Source organism: Trachemys scripta, chromosome 6, assembly GCF_013100865.1.
Source record: "Trachemys scripta elegans isolate TJP31775 chromosome 6, CAS_Tse_1.0, whole genome shotgun sequence".
NCBI classification, from domain to species: Eukaryota; Metazoa; Chordata; order Testudines; family Emydidae; genus Trachemys; species Trachemys scripta.
Window position 1 is genome coordinate 99,853,584 of NC_048303.1, and position 21,629 is coordinate 99,875,212.

At 44.6% G+C, this 21,629-nt stretch overlaps 1 protein-coding gene across 1 annotated transcript in view; it reads left to right on the forward strand.

Moving 5' to 3' along the window:
* Positions 1-21,629, forward strand: part of SAXO1 (stabilizer of axonemal microtubules 1) — a 68,625-nt gene that overhangs the window by 43,750 nt on the left and 3,246 nt on the right. The window contains exons 2-3 of the mRNA XM_034774880.1: positions 15,027-15,206; positions 18,294-18,496. Coding sequence (XP_034630771.1) covers positions 15,027-15,206; positions 18,294-18,496 — 383 coding nt within the window. The remainder of the gene's footprint in view (positions 1-15,026; positions 15,207-18,293; positions 18,497-21,629) is intronic.

Below are 21,629 nucleotides of genomic sequence, written 5' to 3' on the forward strand. Positions count from 1 at the left end.
TGGCACATTATCACAGCTTGTAAAGGGACAAAATTCACGTTGGTTAATAACACGCTCCAAACTGTTGTCCTCTTTTAGGAGGTTGAGCTCATTCCAAATGAATAAAGTGTTCCAAATTGTTGATAAGTGGTGGCAGAATCTGTCATGGCCTGCAGAGTTGGTCAAGAACAGAGGCTAAGCTTTTGTCTTTCACAGTTAATCCACACTGAAAGAAAACCCACAGCTTTATTTTGCCCACATAGTGCAGGCTCTGTGTATGTGTGCATGCACATGCCAGTGTCATGTGAAATAGAATCTCTTTACTATTAGCTTTTTGTGTGATATGACCCATATGTTTTAACATGTTGGGCTGAGAGGTGGGGGGCAGAGAAGTGAGGTTTACCATCCAGAGTGTAACATTACACCCATGACATTAAGGGTATGTCTACACTACGAAATTAGGTTGAATTTATAGAAGCTGGTTTTATAGAAATCGGTTTTATACAGTCGATTGTGTGTGTCCCCACATAAAATGCTCTAAGTGCATTAAGTCGGCGGACTGCATCCACAGTACCAAGGCTAGTGTTGACTTCCGGAGAGTTGCACTCTGGGTAGCTATCCCACAGTTCCCGCAGTCTCCGCCGCCCATTGGAATTCTGGGTTGAGATCCCAATGCCTGATGATGCAAAAACAGTGTCGCGGGGGGTTCTGGGTACATGTCGTCAGGCCTCTCCCCCTCCGTCAGAGCAACGGCAGACAATCAATTCACGCCTTTTTACCTGGGTTACCTGTGCAGACAACATACCACGGCAAGCATGGAGCCTGCTCAGCTCAGCTCAGCATCACCATATGTCATCTGGGTGCCAGTAGACGTGGTACTGCATTGCTACACAGCAGCAGCTAATTGCCTTTTGGCAGTAGACGGTGCAGTATGACTGGTAGCCGTCATCGGGTATCTGGGTGCTGGCAGACGTGGGGCTGCATTGCTACACAGCAGCTCCTTGCCTTTTGGCAGTGGATGGTGTATTACAACTGGTATCCATCATCGTTGTACTCAGTGAGTTTGGTCAGAGATACCTGGGCAGACATATTTTATCTCCTGGAGACTCAGTCCTGCCGGCAGTCCTATTGAACTGTCTTGACAATGATGGCTAGCAGTCATAATACAGCATTTTCTGCCACGCACCCAGAAGATGCCTATGGCTATCAGTCATGCTGCACCGTCTGCTGCCAGCTTAAGATGTAAAAGATAGATGGACCAGATTTGTTCTGTATTCATTTCCTTCCCCCTCCCTCCATGAAATCAATGGCCTGCTAAACCCAGGGTTTTGAGTTAAATCTTTGGGGGGGGGGGCATTCTATGTGACAGTTGTTTTTGTTTCTGCCTGATGCACAGCCACCTTTGTTGATTTTAATTCCCTGTAAGCCATGTCGTCACTCACCCCTCCCTCCTTCCCTCCCTCCGTCAGACAATAGTTTCGTGCCTTTTTTCAGCCTGGACGCCATAGCACTGGGATCCTGGAGCCCGCTCAGATCACCGCGGCAATTATGAGCACTATGAACACCAAGCGCATTGTCCTGGAGTATATGCAGAGCCAGAACATGCCAAAACAAAACCAGACAAGGAGGCGATTGCAGTGATTGCAGCGCGGTGACGAGAGCGATGAGGAAATTGACATGGACATAGACCTCTCACAAAGTACAGGCCCCAGCAATGTGCAAATCATGGTGTTACTGGGGCAGGTTCATGGCATGGAACGCCGATTCTGGGCCCAGGAAACAAGCACAGACTGGTGGGACCGCATCGTGTTGCAGGTGTGGGACGATTCCCAGTGGCTGCGAAACTTTCGCATGCATAAGGGCACTTTCATGGAACTTTGTGACTTGCTTTCCCCTGCCCTGAAGAGCCAGAATACCAGGATGAGAGCAGCCCTCACAGTTGAGAAGCGAGTGGCGATAGCCCTGTGGAAGCTTGCAACGTCAGACAGCTACCGGTCAGTCAGGAATCAATTTGGAGTGGGCAAATCTACTGTGGGGGCTGCTGTGATCCAAGTAGCCAATGCAATCAAAGACCTGCTGATATCAAGGGGAGTGACTCTGGGAAACGTGCAGGTCATAGTGGATGGCTTTGCTGCAATGGGATTCCCAAACTATGGTGGGGCGATAGATGGAACCCACATCCCTATCTTGTCACCAGAGCACCAAGCCACTGAATACATAAACCGCAAGGGGTACTTTTTAATGCTGCTGCAAGCCCTGGTGGATCACAAGGGACATTTCACTAACATCAACATGGGATGGCCGGGAAAGGTACATGATGCTCGCGTCTTCAGGAACTCTGGTCTGTTTCAAAAGCTGGAGGAAGGGACTTTCTTCCCGGACCAGAAAATAACCGTTGGGGATATTGAAATGCCTATTGTTATTCTTGGGGACCCAGCCTACCCCTTAATGCCATGGGTGGGGGAGGAGGGAAGGAAAAGGACACACTGCAATTTAAAACTTTAAAACTTTAACACTTATTGAAGGCCAGCCTTCTGATGCTTGGGCAATCATCTAGGGTGGAGTGGCTGGGTGGCTGGAGGCCCCCCCACCGTGTTCTTGGGCGTCTGGGTGAGGAGGCAATGTAACTTGGGGAGGAGGGCTGTTGGTTACACAGGGGCTGTAGCGGCAGTCTCTGCTCCTGCTGCCTTTCCTGCAGCTCAACCATACGCTGGAGCATTTCAGTTTGATGCTCCAGCAGCCGGCGCATCAACTCTTGCCTTCTGTCGGCAAGCTGATGCCACCTATCCTCTTCAGCCCGCCACTTGCTCTGTTCAGCTCACGATTCAGCCCGCCACCTCTCCTCTCGTTCATATTGTGCTTTTTTGCACTCTGACATTGACTGCCTCCATGCATTCTGCTGTGCGCTGTCAGTGTGGGAGGACATCTGGAGCTCCGAGAACATATCATCCCGAGTCCGCCGTTTTCTCCGTCTAATCTTCACTAGTCTCTGTGAAGGAGAAACATTTGCAGCTGGTGGAGGAGAAGGGAGCGGTGGTTAAAAAAGATACATTTTAGAGAACAATGGGTACACTCTTTCACGTTAAATTTTGCTGTTCACATTACACAGCACATGTGCTTTTGTTACAAGGTCGCATTTTTCCTCTTATATTGAGGGCCTGCCGATTTTGTGTGAGAGATCACTCACGCAGTGCCAGGCAACAGATTTTGGCTTGCAGGCAGCCATGGTAAGGCACAGTCTTTTGGCTTTTTTAACCTTCTTAACATGTGGGAATGGTCTCAAACAGTAGCGCCCTCATTTCCCATACCAAGCACCCATTGGGTTGGCCATTTAAAATGGGTTTGCAATGTAAAAGGAGGGGCTGCGGTTTCCGGGTCCTATCATGGCGGACGGGATAAGGCAGCCCTCCCCAGAAACCTTTTGCAAAGGCTTTGAGAGTACATGAAGGAGAGCTTTCTGGAGATGTCCCTGGAGGAGTTCCGCTCCATCCCCATACACGTTAACAGACTTTTCCAGTAGCCGTACTGGCCGCGATTGCCAGGGCAAATTAATCATTAATCATTAAACATGCTTGCTTTTAAACCATGTGTAATATTTACAAAGGTACACTCACCAGAGGTCCCTTGTGTGCCCTCAGAGTCTCGGAGCATGCCTTGGATGAGTTCGGGGGTTACTGGTTCCAGGTCCAGGGTGATAAACATATCCTGGCTTTTGGGGAAACCGGTTTCTCCGCTTCCTTGATGTGAGCTATCTTCATTGTCTTCATCATCATCTTCCTTGTACCCCGAACCCATTTCCCTGTTGTGTGATTCTCCATTGATGGAGTCAAAGCACACGGTTGGGGTAGTGGTGGCTGCAGCCCCTAGCATGGCATGCAGCTCTGTGTAGAAGTGGCATGTTTGCGGCTCTGCTCCGGACCTTCCGTTTGCCTCTCTGGCTTTGTGGTAGGCTTGCCTTAGCTCCTTAATTTTCACGCGGCACTGCTGTGTGTCCCTATTATGGCCTCTGTCATTCATGGCCTTTGAGACTTTTTCTAATATTTTGCCATTTCGTTTACTGCTACAGAGTTCAGCTAGCACTGATTCATCTCCCCATATGGCGAGTAGATCCCGTACCTCCCGTTCTGTGCATGCTGGAGCTCTTTTGCGATCCTGGGACTCCATCATGGTTACCTGTGCTGATGAGCTCTGCGTGGTCACCTGTGCTCTCCACGCTGGGCAAACAGGAAATGAAATTCAAAAGTTCGCGGGGCTTTTCCTGTTTACCTGGTCAGTGCATCTGAGTTGAGAGTGCTGTCCAGAGCAGTCACAATGAAGCACTGTGGGATAGCTCCCGGAGGCCAATAATTTCGAATTCCGTCCAGACTACCCCAAATCCGACCCGCAAAGGCCGATTTTAGCACTAATCCCCTCGTCGGAGGTGGAGTAAAGAAACCGGTTTAAAGGGCCCTTTAAGTCGAAAAAAAGGGCTTCGTCGTGTGGACGTGTCCAGGCTTAATTCGATTTAATGCTGCTAAATTCGACCTAAACTTGTAGTGTAGACCAGGCCTAAGAAAACTGTTTCTGAGCTTTGTGTGAATTACAATTAGCCTTGTAAAGGTTTCAGATTAAAGTCTTTTGTACAGTTATAATCACAGAAACTTCAAACTTCTGCTCTCCTGAGGGAACAGTTGCCTTTTATTGTGCATTTAAGTCTTATTTAAAACCTTGTAAAACCAGCATATTCTATTTTCCATATGCCTTTATGCACAATGTGTTTCCATTTTCCTAGTGGTGGTATCACACCCAATGTATGTATGTGATACATTTTGACACATTATGCATGTTTTTTTCCTCCCTAAACATCTATCTATAATCATATGACTGAACCTCGGATTGTTTCTCCATTGCTTGGGAGAAAGGAGACTTCTATAAATATAGTCTGAACTTCAGTGAGTTGGTTTGCAGTCTGCCCCTGACACTAGATTCCTGCTATAGTGCTAGAATGTGCTCCCCAGTCCTTTGTTACTACCTCTCTCACACTTGCTATGGTGGTGTCCTAGGGATGGTATCATCTGATCTGAAGCAGAGATTTGTATAAACGTGGCGAGGCCTGGCCAGTACTGGAATGAGAAACCTCCAAGGCAGACCCAGCTGCTGCAGGAAGCAGTGCTGGTGACCCAGCAGGTGGACCTCTTTCCTATGAGTCCGCACTGGACCAATGACTTAGGGTGGCAGTAGGGGAGATTGTACTGTTGGATACAATATAAAACCAATGGCTTTGGGATGCTGTGAGAACCACTTCTGGTTAATTCATGAGACTTTGCTCTTTAGTAACAGTCATGGCACCCATTGTTAAGTTATCCTCAGCTGTGTGTGCAGCTATAGACAATGAGACGGAAATGTTTTAATTAATAATAGTAACCCAGTGGTCCTGGCCAAATTCTAATGTGGGTACTTACATTTTGCTTGCCTTACATTCTTGCTGCAGTTTCAGCTGGATACAATATTCTCCCTCACTTTGTTTATTATTAATAGATTTTTCTATGGCATCATTGCTCTAGTATGAGATGCTCACAAACATTACTGAATTTATTCTCAACCTTCTGTATCTGAGAAATGTTATTCGCCACCTTGTACAGATGGGGAGCTGGGGGTCAACAAGACTGAGGGACTTCCCCAATGTCACAGAGAATAGATTAGAATTGAACCCAGATGTTTTGAGTCCCAATCCAGTGCTATGGTCACAAGACCATCCTTCCTGACCTAAACGATTGTGTGGTGTGAGCTGTTCAGTTGCTACTCTCACTCTCACTCCAGTGTTGACTGCATTCCAGTGCTTAATGAAGCGAATCTTGTATATATGTGGTCAGATTTTTTACTAGTGTAAATCGATGAAACTCTCTTGAAGTCAATGGAGCTGTGTCAATGGAGCAGAGAATTTGGCCCAGAGCTTGTAAGGAGCATAAATCCTACTTGTAATCATCTTGCAATCTGCTTTTAATTACCAGAAGTGCTCTGTGCAGGACAAGGAAAGCTTCATAGAGTGCTCAACTACTATCAGCTCACACAGTGAAGGATCTTTAATCCATACCTTTAGTCCTACTTCATGAAGTGCCTTCTATAGTGCAAGGTATTACAGAGAAGCTTATTTAACCATCAGATAACACATGTTTTAGCTGGCAAATCATCATGGCACAAGACCCAGGCGATGACTTAGTAGCTGCAACATATGCTGTTCCATGTCTAAATAAGCTTTTCTGCAATACCTTGCACTACAGAAGGTATGTTATGATGGAGAGAAAAAGGTATGGGCTGCGGATTCTTCACTATTAGGCGCTACCCCTTATGATTTGAGAGTTTCTAGGAAGGTAGGAATTGCATTCCAGATGACATCAGTGGTCCATCTAGTCTAGTATCCTGCTTCTGATAGCAGCCAGCACCAGAGGCATCAGTGGGCAATTTGAAGTAACCCCCAGCCGAAAGGGAAAGAATTTTCTTATTCCCTGAAGCATGTGAGTATATCGCCATTATATATATTGCCCTTTATCAAACAGTAGATGATCTTTCTCATTATCCATACAAATGTCCATCCTTTTAGGAATCCAGAAATGCTCCTGGCCTAGTAGCAATGAGTTCCACAAGCTAATTACATGTGTGAAAAGATATTTAATTTGTCACCTTTCAAATTCTTTAAACATCCCTTTGTTTTTGGATCATGAGAAAGGGTAAATAGGAGCATTCTATTTACCTTCCATCCTACACACCAATCATAGTTCTGAATGCCTCTATCATGTCCCCTCTTATTTGTCTATTTGCTAAACTAAAGAGTCTGGATCTTTTCAATCTCTCTTTGCATGAAAGTGTCTCCAGGTCTCTAGCCATTTTGTTGTCCACCTCTGCACCCTCTGTATTTCTGATAATCCTTTTTGAGATGGGCTGGCAAGAACTCCGCCCAGCATTCCAGGTGAGGGCCTATCATTGACTTATGTAATGATGTTACAATATTCCCAGTGTCATTTTCTATTTTATTTCTTATTCACCTTAATATTGTGTTTGCTTTTTTTGTCCAATGTTGCACAATGAGCAGCGGTCCTTCCCCTGTGCACTGCTTTGGGATCCTTTGGAATGAAAGGTGCTGTAGAAACATGAGATAGTATTGTTATAACAGGTGGCATCTGGTGGCGTTGTTACACACACCCTCCCAAGTTCTTCTTTGTATGGGCTGAGCAAGCTCTGACTCTTGCAAAGACATGCTGGGTTGGTTAAATGTTTGGTTATGCAAAGTTTTGTGTAGAGGTGGCTTTGGGAGAGAGGGATCTGTGTGAGCAGAAGAGATTGCTCTCTGCTTGGGCCTCTTATTAGAGTTAATTCTTGAAGCACTGGGTGTTTGGCGTTAGGTTGAGATTCCTAGGAGAAGGAATTGCCCTGCATGTTGTTTGACCACTTCCCTTCTAGGAGTGGCTTGTATGTGTAAATAAAGCAAGTTACACTTAGAGTCTATCCAGATTCTATGTCACTGATTTCTACTCCATTGGGAAGCTGACCTGCAAGGCCTGCTACCCACTCAGCAGAGGGGCAACACAGGTATCAGAACTGGACTTCTGAATAAGGAAAAACAATATTTTTACTAAAAAGAACGAGGAGTACTTGTGGCACCTTAGAGACTAACAAATTTATTTGGGCATAAGCTTCCATGGGCTAAAACCCACTTCATCAGATGCATGCAGTGGAAAATACAGTAGGAAGATATATATATATATACATACACACACAGAGAACATGAAAAAAATGGGGGTTGCCATACCAACTCTAATGAGACTAATCAATTAAGGTGGGCTATTATCAGCAGGAGAAAAAAAAACTTACATAGTGATAATCAGGATGGCCCATTTCAAACAGTTGACAAGAAGGTGTGAGTAACAGGAGGGGGAAAATTAGCATGGGGAAGAAACTATCATAGTACTATCACTAACCACTTATATCATGCATCACAGGCCAAATTTGGCCTTAACATAAGTGGGTGAAATTTTGCTGTAGCACTCTCTTACACTAGGACTGAATCTGACCCTATGTCTTCAAAGAGCTCCAAGAAAGAAAAAAAAACCCTGTAACTCATCAACCCTAGAGTCAAGACCACACTTTGGTGCTGGGCAAGAAGAATTCAAGATTCTGTCTTCCTTTATGGGGTCCCTGAAATTAATGGGCCTTAGTTGTACCCTACAGTGGGAGACTAAGGTCGCTGAAATCCATGGGAGTTGGCAGGAGAGTAAGATCCTGGGAAAGCTGTTGATTACTCCGAGGTGACTGAATCATAACCTCGGCCATTTAGAAGATACGGATAGTAGTGAGCAAGCGACAAAACATGAAGTGATCAGTCACTGATGTTCTAGCCTTGTTTCAGAGCAACTTCAGAACAAGGGTTATTTACAAGCCCTTTCAAAATCATTCCTAGGAGGATGAAAAAAGCAGCCCATGGGTTTAGTGCCAGGACACTAGTGCATCCTAACTAGCTCAATCAAAATGTGGGGCAAAGCCTCAGTGGGTGTAAACTGCCATTGCTCCATTGACGTCTATGAAAGCTGAAAATCATCCCCAGGGTGGCTTGGTCATTCATCAGTACAAACCTTGTGTTCTGTATCTTATTTCCCCACAAAGAAAATGTATGTGCTAACCACTTTCATGTAGGCAACACATTCACTTGTTTTCCTAATAGTGACTATGGGACCTGTTTTCTTCCTTCTAAAATTACAGACATCCTATATGTGGCTCAGAGTTAAGCAGTTGTATGAGACCACATGATGACGACTATCTTATATCTACAGCTCTTCTTCAATATGTGCTTTAGCTTTGATTTATGATTACAAAACAATACTGCACATCTGCCTCTAGTAGTGAGGACTCTTTCTTTCTTTGGATTGACATTTGGTTTTTCATGTAAGTGCTCTAATTTCATGGCCAGAAGATATAAAATTTGCTTGCTCTGTGTCTAATGACACTTGGAGAGTTGGCTGCCCTCGCATAGGTCTCAATCCTGCATTGTCTAATCAGGAATTTGTAAAACTATTGTATGTGTAATGTGCATTAATGTAAAGATGGCCATAAAGTGGTACCTCTACTGTATGATTACGATTAAAGCATAATTCTAGTCTTTTGGGGTCACTGATGAAATGAAAATATTAGCTATGGATGGATAGAGTAGTGTGTATTTCTTCTTTTCTCAGAGCACCGCCCTGGAGGCAATTACGGAATTTATGTGCATTGTCTGAGACTTGCAACCTTAATTCTGCATTTCTTGGGTTTCTGACACTGCTTCTTCATTTTCAGTTTTAATGTTCTTGAAAGATAATGTGCTCAAATTTCTGATATGGGCCTGCAACCTTAACCACACCAAGGTTTTGTGTGGAACTAGAATTCTTTTTTTCCTTCTACCCCGTTCCCTAGCCTCACGACACTGCCTATAGTTGTTTGGTTTGATTTTCTTTTACATGACAAATCTCCTCAGCAATTGGGATGTACTTTGAGGTGTACCACTGCAAGGAAAAGTGCTAGTGATTTACATTTTCTTAAATGAAAGTTTAGGTCTCTAGCACTCCTTTGATGTCCTGACCTAAGCTTGTCAACACCTGTACCTCATAGCTACATTATCCCTCTTCTTACAGAAAAAAAAATATGAAAAGCCTTTTTGAACACTACTGAATATCTCTCTGTCTAGGGTTCCACCATTCAGGAGCCAAGGCCCCACATCCTCAAAGGTATTTAGGTGCCTAACTCCCATTGATAACAATGGGTGTAGGGCCTATATCCTCCAAGGTATTTTTGTGCCTAACTGTCCAATCCACTTCACGTTTTGTAAAAAAATTCTACGTCGAGCCCAGACCTAACCTACTAAATTTGAAGTCAATATTACTTGAAGGATTTTGGGCTGCAAAGTTAGATTTACAATGGAAGCTCTCTGGAAGTACTACTGTTGCTTCCTAATTATTAATAGAAATTAAAAACATAGGGGCTGATTCTCCTCTTACTTATACCAGTGTAACTCAATGGAGTCATGTATAATTTGTGCTGGTTTACGTCAGAGGAGAATCAAGACTATGAAGCATCCATGGGAGCATAACAAATGTCACAGTTTATGGATAATCAGGGGTTAGAAATTAGAATCCATGAGTAATCTATCATTTGCCCAGGTGTATTAACTATTAAACTCTCACTGATATACCGACTTACCATGTTCAGATAACAGTGACTTCAGTGCCTAATGACTGTGTAATTGTTTTATAAATATTTAAAGGCCCAAAGGAACAGTAAAGTAGAGCTCAAGGTTTGCTTCAGTATTGGTCTACTCCTTGTTTTTAAGTATCTTGCTCTGTGATTTACAGTAGCGTCCATTTAAAATATTGTTTAAGAAAGGCTCTCTCGATGCAAAAGTGGCTTATTTTATCAGACGTCAGTGGTGAATTACCACCAGTTTATCCTTTCCCCTGCTCATTGTGTGTATGGGATACTGTAAGTGTTACAGTAACATGTGTGCATACGTCACAATTTTGGGCAAAGAAGTAGAGGGCAAAACACTTAGAGATTTTCTACCCTGCCATGGATGATTTATTATGGGTAAGCACTTGACTCAACAGCTAACTTTCAGACACCTCCAAGTGTTGTTTTCGTAATCTGATATTAAATATAGAACATACACTTGTATAGCTTGGAGAATGAAAAAAATAATTGAAAGAGGCTGAGTGTATATATTGAGGCAGGCGAAGAGTCTGGGTTTAAACCCAGGCCCATCTCCAGACCACGCTGGGCTCTGCTCAACACAATAAATGTCTGCCCCGGTCTGCCACAGTTCCATGGGCCTGGGATGAGACTGTTTGCAGGAGATTGAGAATATTTCCAGGCCCTTTCCCATTAGAAGGATCATCTCCCTCCTGAGGTCCACATCACTCAAGCACTACCTTACCACTGTCTTCAGGGGAGCCGATTCCTGTGACCCCTCTGTTCAGCAAATGAATGAAGGAGAGAACCAATGATAGAACAGCTAGTGAGCAAGGTGTGAGGTCAGGGTAGAGGAAGGAGTCTAGAAGTCATATGGAACAATTTCAGCTCTATCTGGTCAGAGAATCCTGAGGCTGGAGCTCTGAGCAGCATTAATCATTGCGGCATTTTGCTGTGAATTTTAGGTCTCCTGTAATCTTGCCAGGAGAACCTGCAGCTTCACGGCTCTGCACTTTGTTGGCATGGCAAACTCACCTCTACACAATTTGTAACAGACCCCTCAAATAACCAATGTTCACATGGAGGGGCTGCTTCCACCTCCAGGCAGAGTGAGGGCCTTGCACGCATAATTGCTGCCCCCTTCCACGCTGTGCAGAGGACAGGAATATCTGGCACCTATTAGGTGAAACTAAAAGGCACAATGCAGAGCACAGCTTTGTAGAAGGGCAACTAGAGAGGCATGACTATTGGGGGCGATGTTTAGAAAAAGTGGGGAGTACGGCTTACTTCTGCTTGGTTACTTAGCATTATTGTATGTTATGGGTTTCTGTTTTTCCTTAGATTTATAAGTATCTGAGGAGCCGAGACTGTCTCCTGTGTTTTTACAAATCCAAATAAGTAAATGAATGAAATCACTCCTTGAATTAATGTCTTCAACCTTTTAGGACATTTGATTAAGATTGTTATATAGAACAACAGAGGGGCCCCATCTTTCTTATCTACTATCAACAGTATACACAGGGCAAATGGATTTTTAGCTAGTGCCAGTAAAGCTCTGTGTTAAGTATCTGTGCTCCTTGTAAAGCACCTATTAGCTAGGCACTACTCCAGCTTAGTGGCATACCCCATACTTCAAAGAAAGTTAGGACCCAGTTCACTGTTGCCCTGCATTGCATGCAGCCACTTACTCCAGTGTAAAGTGAACTCTTTGCACTTTCTTTGCTCTGGTATAAAAGACTGGTCACAGTGAAGGGCAATGACAAACTGGGCATGAGGTGTCCATCCTGCTCCGAATGCCTCCAGTTTTTTGCAGGATAGATGTTTTCTCCATAGTCTGAGTAGTAAATAAGAGTGGATTCAGTGTGGTTCCACTGTAACTGGCTGGATATGAGGGCCTCAATCACTCCTTGCTCACTGCAAAGCTGAACTCAGCAGGAGTTCACCGTGTCCAGTCCGCAGAGGAAGGAAAGGAGCTTAGGGTCAGGTATGAGACAAGCACATTTGAGGCTGGAAGGATCCAGTGTCCATTTCCTCCCCTGGAGGGCTAAGGAGGAATTGCTGGGGATGCTATGAGACTGCATCAGAGGTCACTGTCTGTCTGTCGCTTCTGAGTGGCCTCTTGTTTGGGAGGATTAAGTGTTTTCGCCATCCCCTCGAAACACGCTGCACCAAGGCCAAGTTGGGTTAGGATTGGGGGGAAGATTTGCCCCTTATTTTCCTTTTTGTCCTCTTTCCAGCTGAATAAAATCTGGGATTTTCAAAGGCACCTAAGAGTTGACCTTGAATGGGGAGAGGTCTGTTTTCACTAGCCTTTCATTAGGAGATGGGTCCTACCTCTCTTAGGCTCTTTTGAAATTGCCAGTTTAAACTTAACTCTTCGAACATGGTAACAAACTGGGATGATCTCCTTCATTCCACCATCCATCCAAGCCCTAAAGCCTCTCCAAGGCAAAGATGAATCTACTGGGGCTCTTTCTGATTTACGGTTTCATGGAAAGATTCATCGCCAGAGTAGAAAATTGGCTTGTCAAGCAAAGGCTGAATTTTATCTGAGCGCAGAGTCTGTCCTTCCCTTGTGACCTGCAGTTTGGAAAATAATTCTATGTGACCCCATACATAGATCAGCGGCTACCTCTGTAACTCTGGGTAATCAGACATTGACTGATGCTAGATAGACAAACATTTGATTTAACAGCTACTTTATTAAGTATGGAAGCCCCATTATTTGAATAACTTGAAAGGAGACTGGCTAGAGCACTGGAGAACATACAGAAGGGAATAATCACACACTGGCAGGGATGATGCACTAGACATAAAACCACAGGTCTTTTCTAGCTGTAATCCCTGTTGGCCCATTCCTGAAGTCTTTACTCAGCAAAACGCACATCGACATCAACAGGAAGTTGAGTTAGAAAAACAGAAGAATATAAATCCCCATGTTTCAGGGCATAAACTGGTCACTGAGGACCTGGTCAGGAGCCTATCTGAGACAACACGCCTCTTTCCCATACTGGCTTGTGAACACTGATGCTTGGAACAAGGTGTAGCAATAGTTATTCCCTTCATGCACTTTCCAGCACTCCCAAAGAGATGTGTCTGCCTCAAGCCCTGGCTTAAAGCCACAAATGAGCCATTAAACTTACTTGTTCTAATCAACACCATTTCATTATTTCTAGTGTTGTCTAGAGAAATATTATTACAATTTACCAATTAAGTCTTTCATAATAACTATTCTGAATCTGGTTTTAGATCCTTCCTTAAAGGATCACTGCCACCTAGATTTGTAACCCTCTCTTCAGGGCTGGGCCTGTCGTCTTTGTGTTTTGTTTGTACAGCACCTAGCACAAAGGGGATCCTTGACTGAGATTCCTGGATGCTCCTGTAACAGCAACGATAATTACTACAAATAACTTGAAATCCCGTCAATTTCAAAAGACAAGTTAAAAGTAGCTCCTTTCTATACCTACCTCCAAGTCCCTTTGGGGCTGGGGGGAGAAGGGCTACAGTCACATTTTGTATGGGACAGTCTCTCCTTTGCTGCAATGTGAAAGAGCCACATAAACAAGAGAAACTGAGTAACTAACCATACAGTGAAACTGACTATACACAAAGCGCTGTCAAATGCACAAAGAAAATATCACCCCCCGCCAATTTCTTTTGAAGTGATTTCAGGGGTTATTTGGAACCATAGTATGTAAAAACTTTCCAGACAGAAGAGTGTTTTTTTTAAGTAGAGGGAACCTCTTTAAAATTACAGATAGCATCAATCAAACTTTGGCTAATGGTTTTGAAATGAGTATATTATTTGATGATTTCCATAAAGCTCCTGACTTACTGTCAATGAAAAACGGAGTGACCTTGACTTTGGTTTTGATTTGCTTAATCTGAAAGAGAATGTTTGTTTAGCTCAGCACCAGATTTCAGAATTTTTTAAGCTTGTGCAGAGTGTACCTCAGGGATCCATACTGAAAGGTTTATTGTTTACAATGCTGGCTTATGACCTGCATCAACTTGAAAATCCAGAGGTATGCAGATGTTTCCAGGCATTATGCTACTTTGCCAATGCAAGATGTGTTGAGAGCCAAAGAGATGGTTTTAAATGTGCTAGATGCGAGTGCGGTTTGTAAATAAGTTTAAAAGGAAGTAAAGCACTGTAAATATGCCATTTGGCAGTAGATTGTAATAGAGTGTTTCACAACCTGACAGGCCTTCGGGGTTTCAGAAGACATAGCTACCAAGTGTCAGTGGGAATCGAGAGCACTCAGTGCCTTGCGGGATCGAGTCCCTTTGCTTCTGTTCCTATTGACGGCAATGGAAACGGGAGCAGGTTTATGCTGTTAGGGCTGGATTCTCCCTTGTCTTGCACTTGCATAGCCATTTAGTGCTGGTGTGATGTGAGTGTGAAATGCCACACAGAGGTGAGTGCTGACCTGGTAGTACTTCACAAACACTTTGCATAGCTTTGGACAATTGCACAAGGTGCAGGTTGTGGAGACTCCAATTCTTAATCAGAACAACTGAGCAAAAGGGTGTTAAATGGAGTGCCCAGTCTGGCACAGTAGGGTGTATTTAGCTAAATCTAGGATCAGTTAACCTTGAGCAAACTCGCTGTTCTAACCTAAGGCTGGTGTTTTTTTATAGGTTGTCATTAGTGCAGGCTATTGTAACCAAGGGAGGGGTGTCACTATTTTCACAGGCCAGAACTTTGCCTGATGCTTCATAATGCCTATAGTTAGTTGTAATTAGTTACTTGTGATGGTGGGTGATTTGTAACCAGTGCTGCTGAAGCCCTGCACCAACATCTCTGCTCCTTTCTGAAGCTCAGTCGATAACGTCCATGCTACTCTCTTGCACAGGCGCCACCATTGCCCACATCTTCCCACCAGGATCTATGAGAAGAGCGAGAAGCCATGCTTCCTGTCGGAGTACGTGGAGCAATACCCCCTGTATCCCTACGCCCATCCCAGAGACTCGTTCAAGCCCAAGGCAGAATACCAGAAGCAGCCAGTGGCTGTGGAAGGAATGACAACTTTCAAGTAAGAAACAGTGAAAGGGAGGGAGGGTGAGAGAATGAATGTGGGGGTGGGGAATAAGCATTGCTTCCCTCAAGGAGCGCCTGAGGAGAACAGTTAGTTATGTGCTCCATACTGGGGCTGTGTAACTTTGCTGGGGGGGGGGCATTGGGGAATAATGTAGGGAGCCAGAGTTTGGGGTGAGCTGCTGCTGTGAAGGCAGCTGACCCTTCCAGGATGGGGAAATGTGATCTTCTGAGAGAGCATGTCTGGGCTCTTGGCTTTCACCCTAGTTTTACTCACTTGCAGCATTGGGCAGACTCCCTGGGAAGTCAACAGGAATTCTGCATGAAAAAGAACTGAGTAAGGCTGGCAGGCCTAAGCTCATTGGATCAGGGACTATCTTTTTATACAGTACCTAGCACAACAGGGGCCTGGTCCAAGAGTGGGGCTTCTAGGTGCTAAACCGTACATACAATAAGTGGCCATGTGTTTTTAATGATGATGGGGAAAATGAGATACACACAGAGTACCATGCCATGCAATGCTGAACCATTTTTGAATCGTAGCTGTGCTGCTGTTCAGATTGTGAAATTTAAATACAAGACCTTGGGTTTAACTGTGCCCCTTCCTGACTTCCCCCTAAATTAATCAGCAAACCTGCTCCCTGCTAGTGGAGCATGTGGTGTGTTATGCTACTGAAATGCAAGACTCTGAATTTTCAATACACAGCTGGCAATTTGATTTCTCTTTCCTCAGCTGAAGGCCTCTGGTTGATGTTTGAATATATTGCTGTTACTTACTCTGTGGCCTCAGGCTCTGTCATCAATAATCCCTTCCTCATCTGTGCTCCATCTAATGCAAGACCCAAAGAGCTGCCGGGGAGGGTACTTTTCAAGCCCCGCTTCTCTCTTGGAGGGGGATGTGCTGGTGTGTGATGGGTCAGGCGACCTCTGCTCTTTCAGTAGATCCCATTAGCAATTTGTGCAGCCATGGTTACTTTCATTGCTGAAGCAAGAGTGGCTGGACGTGGACCACTTGTCCAGAGCTCATACAAATGCCGGACTCAAGTTCCACGTGCAGGAGCCACTCAGGGCTTTCAATCATGGTATCTCTTTGTTAGTCTAGTGGAAATGTAAATTTCCATCTGAAATTCCGTTTTCCTATTCCAAATTCTCAGTCCTCTGGTTAGATTTGGTGACTTTTGTATAATCTGCAAAAGCTAAAGGCCTAGATCCTTACTACACAGAGCGCCACTCAAGGTGGGGTGTGCTGTCTCAATACCGGGACAGCTGTTGTGCTGATTTAGTTCCCTGGCCAGTGACCCCAGGGGCAGATACAGCTGCTAGGGAGCAACAGGATACAGAGACGCCCCTGCTGTGCTCCCTCCACCAGCAACAAGGTGTAGTGGCACAGTTGTTGCTATGTTGTCTGATGTTGGAAAGATCCTTCAGGTGACAGTTACTGTAGCTTTTGGGCTGGTGGTTTGGTGCAAAGTGGCTGTGGTACCCCGTACCACATGGTACAGCATGACATAGGACCATGTTAACAAAAATACAATACATCGGTCATCAAGCACTGGTCTCTGGCTGTTTAAATTGTTACCTTCCTCCAGTAAAACTTTATATATTGGGACAGACCCAGACCAGTGGGGTACAGGAGTCTGGGTAGAGGGCAAATATACTGGTCACTGGATGAGCAGTTTTCTGTTTCCTGAGTGACCAGAGCAGGGGCTGCACTAGAGTAATCAGGAACCTGCTAGAACCAGTTAAGGCAGGCAGGCTAATTAGGACACCTGGAGCCAATTAAGAAGAAGCTGCTAGAATCAATTAAGGCAGGCTAATCAGGGCACCTGGGTTTTAAAAAGGAGCTCACTTCAGTTTGTGGCGTGAGTATGAGGAGCTGGGAGGGAGTGCTGCTGGAGGACTGAGGAGCACAAGTGTTATCAGAGACCAGGAGGAAGGTGTTTGGAGGAGGCCATGGGGAAGTAGCCCAGAGAGTTGTAGCTGTCATGCAGCTGTTACAGGAGGCACTATAGACAGCTGCAGGCCCCTGGGCTGGAGCCTGGAGTAGAGGGTGGGCCTGGGTTCCCCCCAAACTTCCCAATTGACCTGGACTGGGGGCTCTTCCAGAGGGGAAGGTCTCTGGGCTGTTCCCCAACCCACATGGTGAATCTCTGAGGCAAGAAAATCTGCCAATAAGTGCAGGACCCACCAAGATAGAGGAGGAACTTTGTCACAATATAAAGATATTGCATCAATGTGTTGTGTGGTGTTTTTTTTTATATATAACGATACACACAGTAGAAGTTGATCCACACTGAGAACAGAAAAACACCAGTTGAGGAAATGGTTAACATCTTTTTCATTAATAGTGCCCCATCCAGAAATGCAGCAGCCCCTTCGTTGGCTGGGCTGCTGTGGAATGCATGGTCAGAGGATACCTGCCATTTCCCCTGCACAGAGGGGGGTCTTGCATGTGTCCCAAAATAGTCATGGGGCTGAAATACTTTGGGCTTTTAAAAGGAGCCTATGGGAGCTAGGTGCCCAACTCACATTGAATGTCAATGGTATTTGGGCACCTCATTCATTTAGGCACCTTTGAAAAATTCCAGCTTTAAAGAAATTATTGCTCATGAATATTATGGAGTGATGGTGTTGTCTCAGGCCATGCCTATTACAAGCGCTGGCCCAGCTCAGTCCTTAAGAGAAACATGCCACCTGTTCCACCAACGTGGACCTTACCTGTAACATGGGCCTCCGAATAGTGTGGTGGGCTTTGTGATGTGCACAGATTAGAATGAGTCCACAAAACTCATTGGCTAGATTCTTTCTTGGTCTAACTTCATTGAAGTCCATAATTAACTCTGTGTAAAGCCACTGAGTTCCAACAAGGAAGAACTTGGCCCACTTGAAGGAGTCCATGCTCCTGTTTCACACATACGGTAATTACAGGAGTACTGCCAGCTTTCTACATGTGAAAGTCTTGTGTATTGCATTAGCCACCTTTATTGCATTATCCAAACTTTCTTTGGGTATCCAGCAAAAGGAACATATACTTAGTCCTCCAGACAAAGACACAAGTAAGATGTATTGCCTTTATTATTCACAGGAGAGATTACGTACCTCATGAAGTGTTGCCAGTGAAATTCAAACCACCTGAAAAGTATGTCAAGAGTGACGAGAACATGGATTTAATCTCAATATATAAACAAGACTACAACCCCTATCCTATCTGTCGAGTTCCTCCCTGCTTGCCCCGTGAGACTAACTACACCTCCAATGTCAAGATGGACACAATACCTACGTACAAAGGTATGTACCCTCGCAGCTGTTTTGTAGGAGGGCTTCACTTGTAACATCTTGCTTCAAGAGAACAGAATGAGGATACAGATACTTCTGCATTTGTTATTTCTTATATTGCCCTGATAGGTTGGTTCTGTAGGAACCTTAAGAGAACGACTGGAAAGTCAACTAACCTGGGCGCTTTGGGATGGACTGAGGCTAAGGACTGAATTTTAATCTAATTTAACTTTCTTCTTAGTGTCAGGTTTGTCAGGCCCTCTTTTCAGGGTGGGAGTGGGCTGGCTGTTGGGTCTTTGTGGAGCCTTTCCCATCTCTTGCCCCTTGCCTAGAGCATCACTGAAAGCTTCAGCACTGCCCTAACATCAGCCATGAGGTGACAGGGAGTGCTGAAAAGCAGTGCTGAATTCTCTACCGGCGTGGGCCAGGCTAGCCCGGGATCGTAACTAATTCCTGATTAGCTCAGTAACTCAGTTAGTCCAGTTCAGAATGGCGTCTAACACAAGGCAAGAATCTGCTCCCAGTGATGCTGGTGTAAACTGGGAGCCGTTCCAGTGTTTGTGAATTAATTATATATATTTTAAAGAATGAATAATTGCTGCTGTTTCATGTCATGAGGTGTGTGTGGGGTGGGGGGGGGACTCCTATCGGGGCTGGAATGGAAGTGGCATTCTCCTTTTTCGTCCAAGGTGAAGGAGTCCTTTAAATTCTGACAACTGCTCCCACAGATAAGGCTCAACTTCTATTGCACTTCACCATCATAGCCCACAAAACATGTCAGATGGGTGGGCAAGTATTCCTAGCCCCATGTGATGGGTGAGTTACTTAATCTCTCCCTCTATGCCTTAGATCCCCATCAAGGCCACACACCACGTCAGTGGCAGAGCCTGGTCTCCCAGTCTTGTGCCTGGTCTACTAGACCATTACACCCCATTTAATTTTTACTGCCCTCACCAGAAGGTCTCTCACTGCAGGGATCATCTTTCTTGGTTCAATGAGTGCTAAATGCTGCTCCCTCCAGAACCTGTAAACGCTACTCGTGAAACAGCCATCGAATGGCTACAAAGCCACCTGCACTGCTTCCCTCTCCCTAGGGGTTGAGCACACTGGGATGAATACTGAATTGTTATACTAGCATGAATCCAGAGCAACTCCACTTGCTTTAGAGTTGTTTGTCATAGAACACTAAGGCATTTTGCCTCTGCTTCTAACCTCTGCTGGATCAGGAACTTGGTCTTAAACAGTGATCTGCTAATGGCAGCCTGTCGTGCTACCACTAGAGGGCTGGGCTCGCACTTCGTGTATTACTTTAAATAAGGGTGGAATATTTTATTTTTTTTCCTGCTGTAAAACAAGAAGTCTACTTACTCAGGCTGACTGCTAGTATAAGGGTTTGGCCCTGTTCAGCATAAGTAATTCTCTATTTAAAATAAAAATCATGCAAGAAAAAACCCATGTGACTGCAATGTTAAGGTTACACAATTAAAATGACAAAAAGCCACAAAATCCGTGTCCATGTTAAAGCACTCAAAGCCTCAATGCTTTATACCAGCTGAGGATCTGTCCCTATGTGTTTAGCCATGCTTCCATTCGACCTAAGAACCATATGTAAATCTTTTTGTTTTATCCGTGTTTAGGTCAGGACCTTTACTAGTGCGCTCAAGAGCTCTAATAAAATGCAGTACAGCCACATTTGGTTGCAATTTGCAGTATTTTTCAAAACACTGTGCAAATGGAAAGCTCCATCTAACAACCCCACAAAGATTTGGTTCCATATTGTGCTAATTCATTTTAAAAGGCCATAGGTCACAAATGGGAAGGTTTTCAATGTGCTTTTACCTATTCAGCCTTATGGCATAAAAAGGCTTTATTAATCACCTTTCAAGGTGCAATTTATTTGTAATGTGCTGCTCTAGGAGGTTTCAAATAATGCCACCTTGGCAATAAATGCCTTTCATATGAAGTCGTGAGTCCGCCCAACCCAGTGGTATAGGGTGGTTTTAAATGATGCTATCAGATATCACAATTAATGTCGGACAGCTTTGAAACTTGATTTCTTAACACTGCATGAAGCCTGGTTTCAAAGTTTTCATCTCCTCTTAGTCGCGTGTGTCTATCTACAGGTATATAATCGAATTAAAGTGTTGTCTAGCTTGGTTATATGGAGAGCTGCCTGAGCCTAGGAACATGTGGTTTGTATTGTAGGCTCCTTCCCATCCCCCCTAAAGTTTTCAAGCTGGTGATACATGGGAAACCATTAGTATCTACTGGAAAATAATTAGTTTCAATAAAACTAACATATTTTGAAGGGATAGTAGCATTGTTGGCTTAAACAAAAGTAAATTCATAATGCCTAGGAGGACTCCAAATGTGTGGCACTTATCGAAGTTTAAAATTGAAGACATGTGGAAACTATTTCTAAAACTATGGTCTCAGTGAAGTGCCTGGACTTGATTATCCCAACTGATGGTGGGAAGCCCTGAACAGTTTTGGGGTACAGTTTGGTTTTGATTAGCTTCTAATGCTCATCTGAAATGTCAGGCCTTTTCAACTGGATCTACACTTGCTTGGAGACTTCAAAGTCACCCACTTCTTAATAAGCCCCTTACAGCCTCTCTATGATTCATCTTAACATGCACCCTTTGTTTCCCCTTCTAGACCTCCTACTTTGGTAAAGTGATGTGGCCCACCCACCTTTCAGTTGGGTCTGGGAGGGTGCTCACTTCAAACTTCTCAGCACATGCCTCAGAGATCATGGGGCATGTCTGTGAGGCTGAAGTTAGCCTGAGGGCCAGCCCCGCTGTGCTGGGAAGTGTGACCCGAGTGCAAGGGCAGCTTTAGCTTTAGGCAGGACAGACTGTCATCTCCAGGATGCTGCCACATCTTGGGGGTGGGGCAGGGGGTGATGGAATGACTTTATTTTAACTCCCTAAAACCAAGCATGTGCTTGGGGCAGCACTTTTCAAGGGGTGACACTCCGGCTTTTTTTTTTTTTCTTGGGGCGGCAAAAAACCTGGCACCGTCCCTGGGGTGGGAGGACAAATGACTTCAATGTGCTTTGCCCATGGGCACTGAAGGCGCAGCAGAGCATTCTCTCCTCTCTCCTGCATTAATAGGCTTTAAAAGTAGAGAAAAGGGATCAACA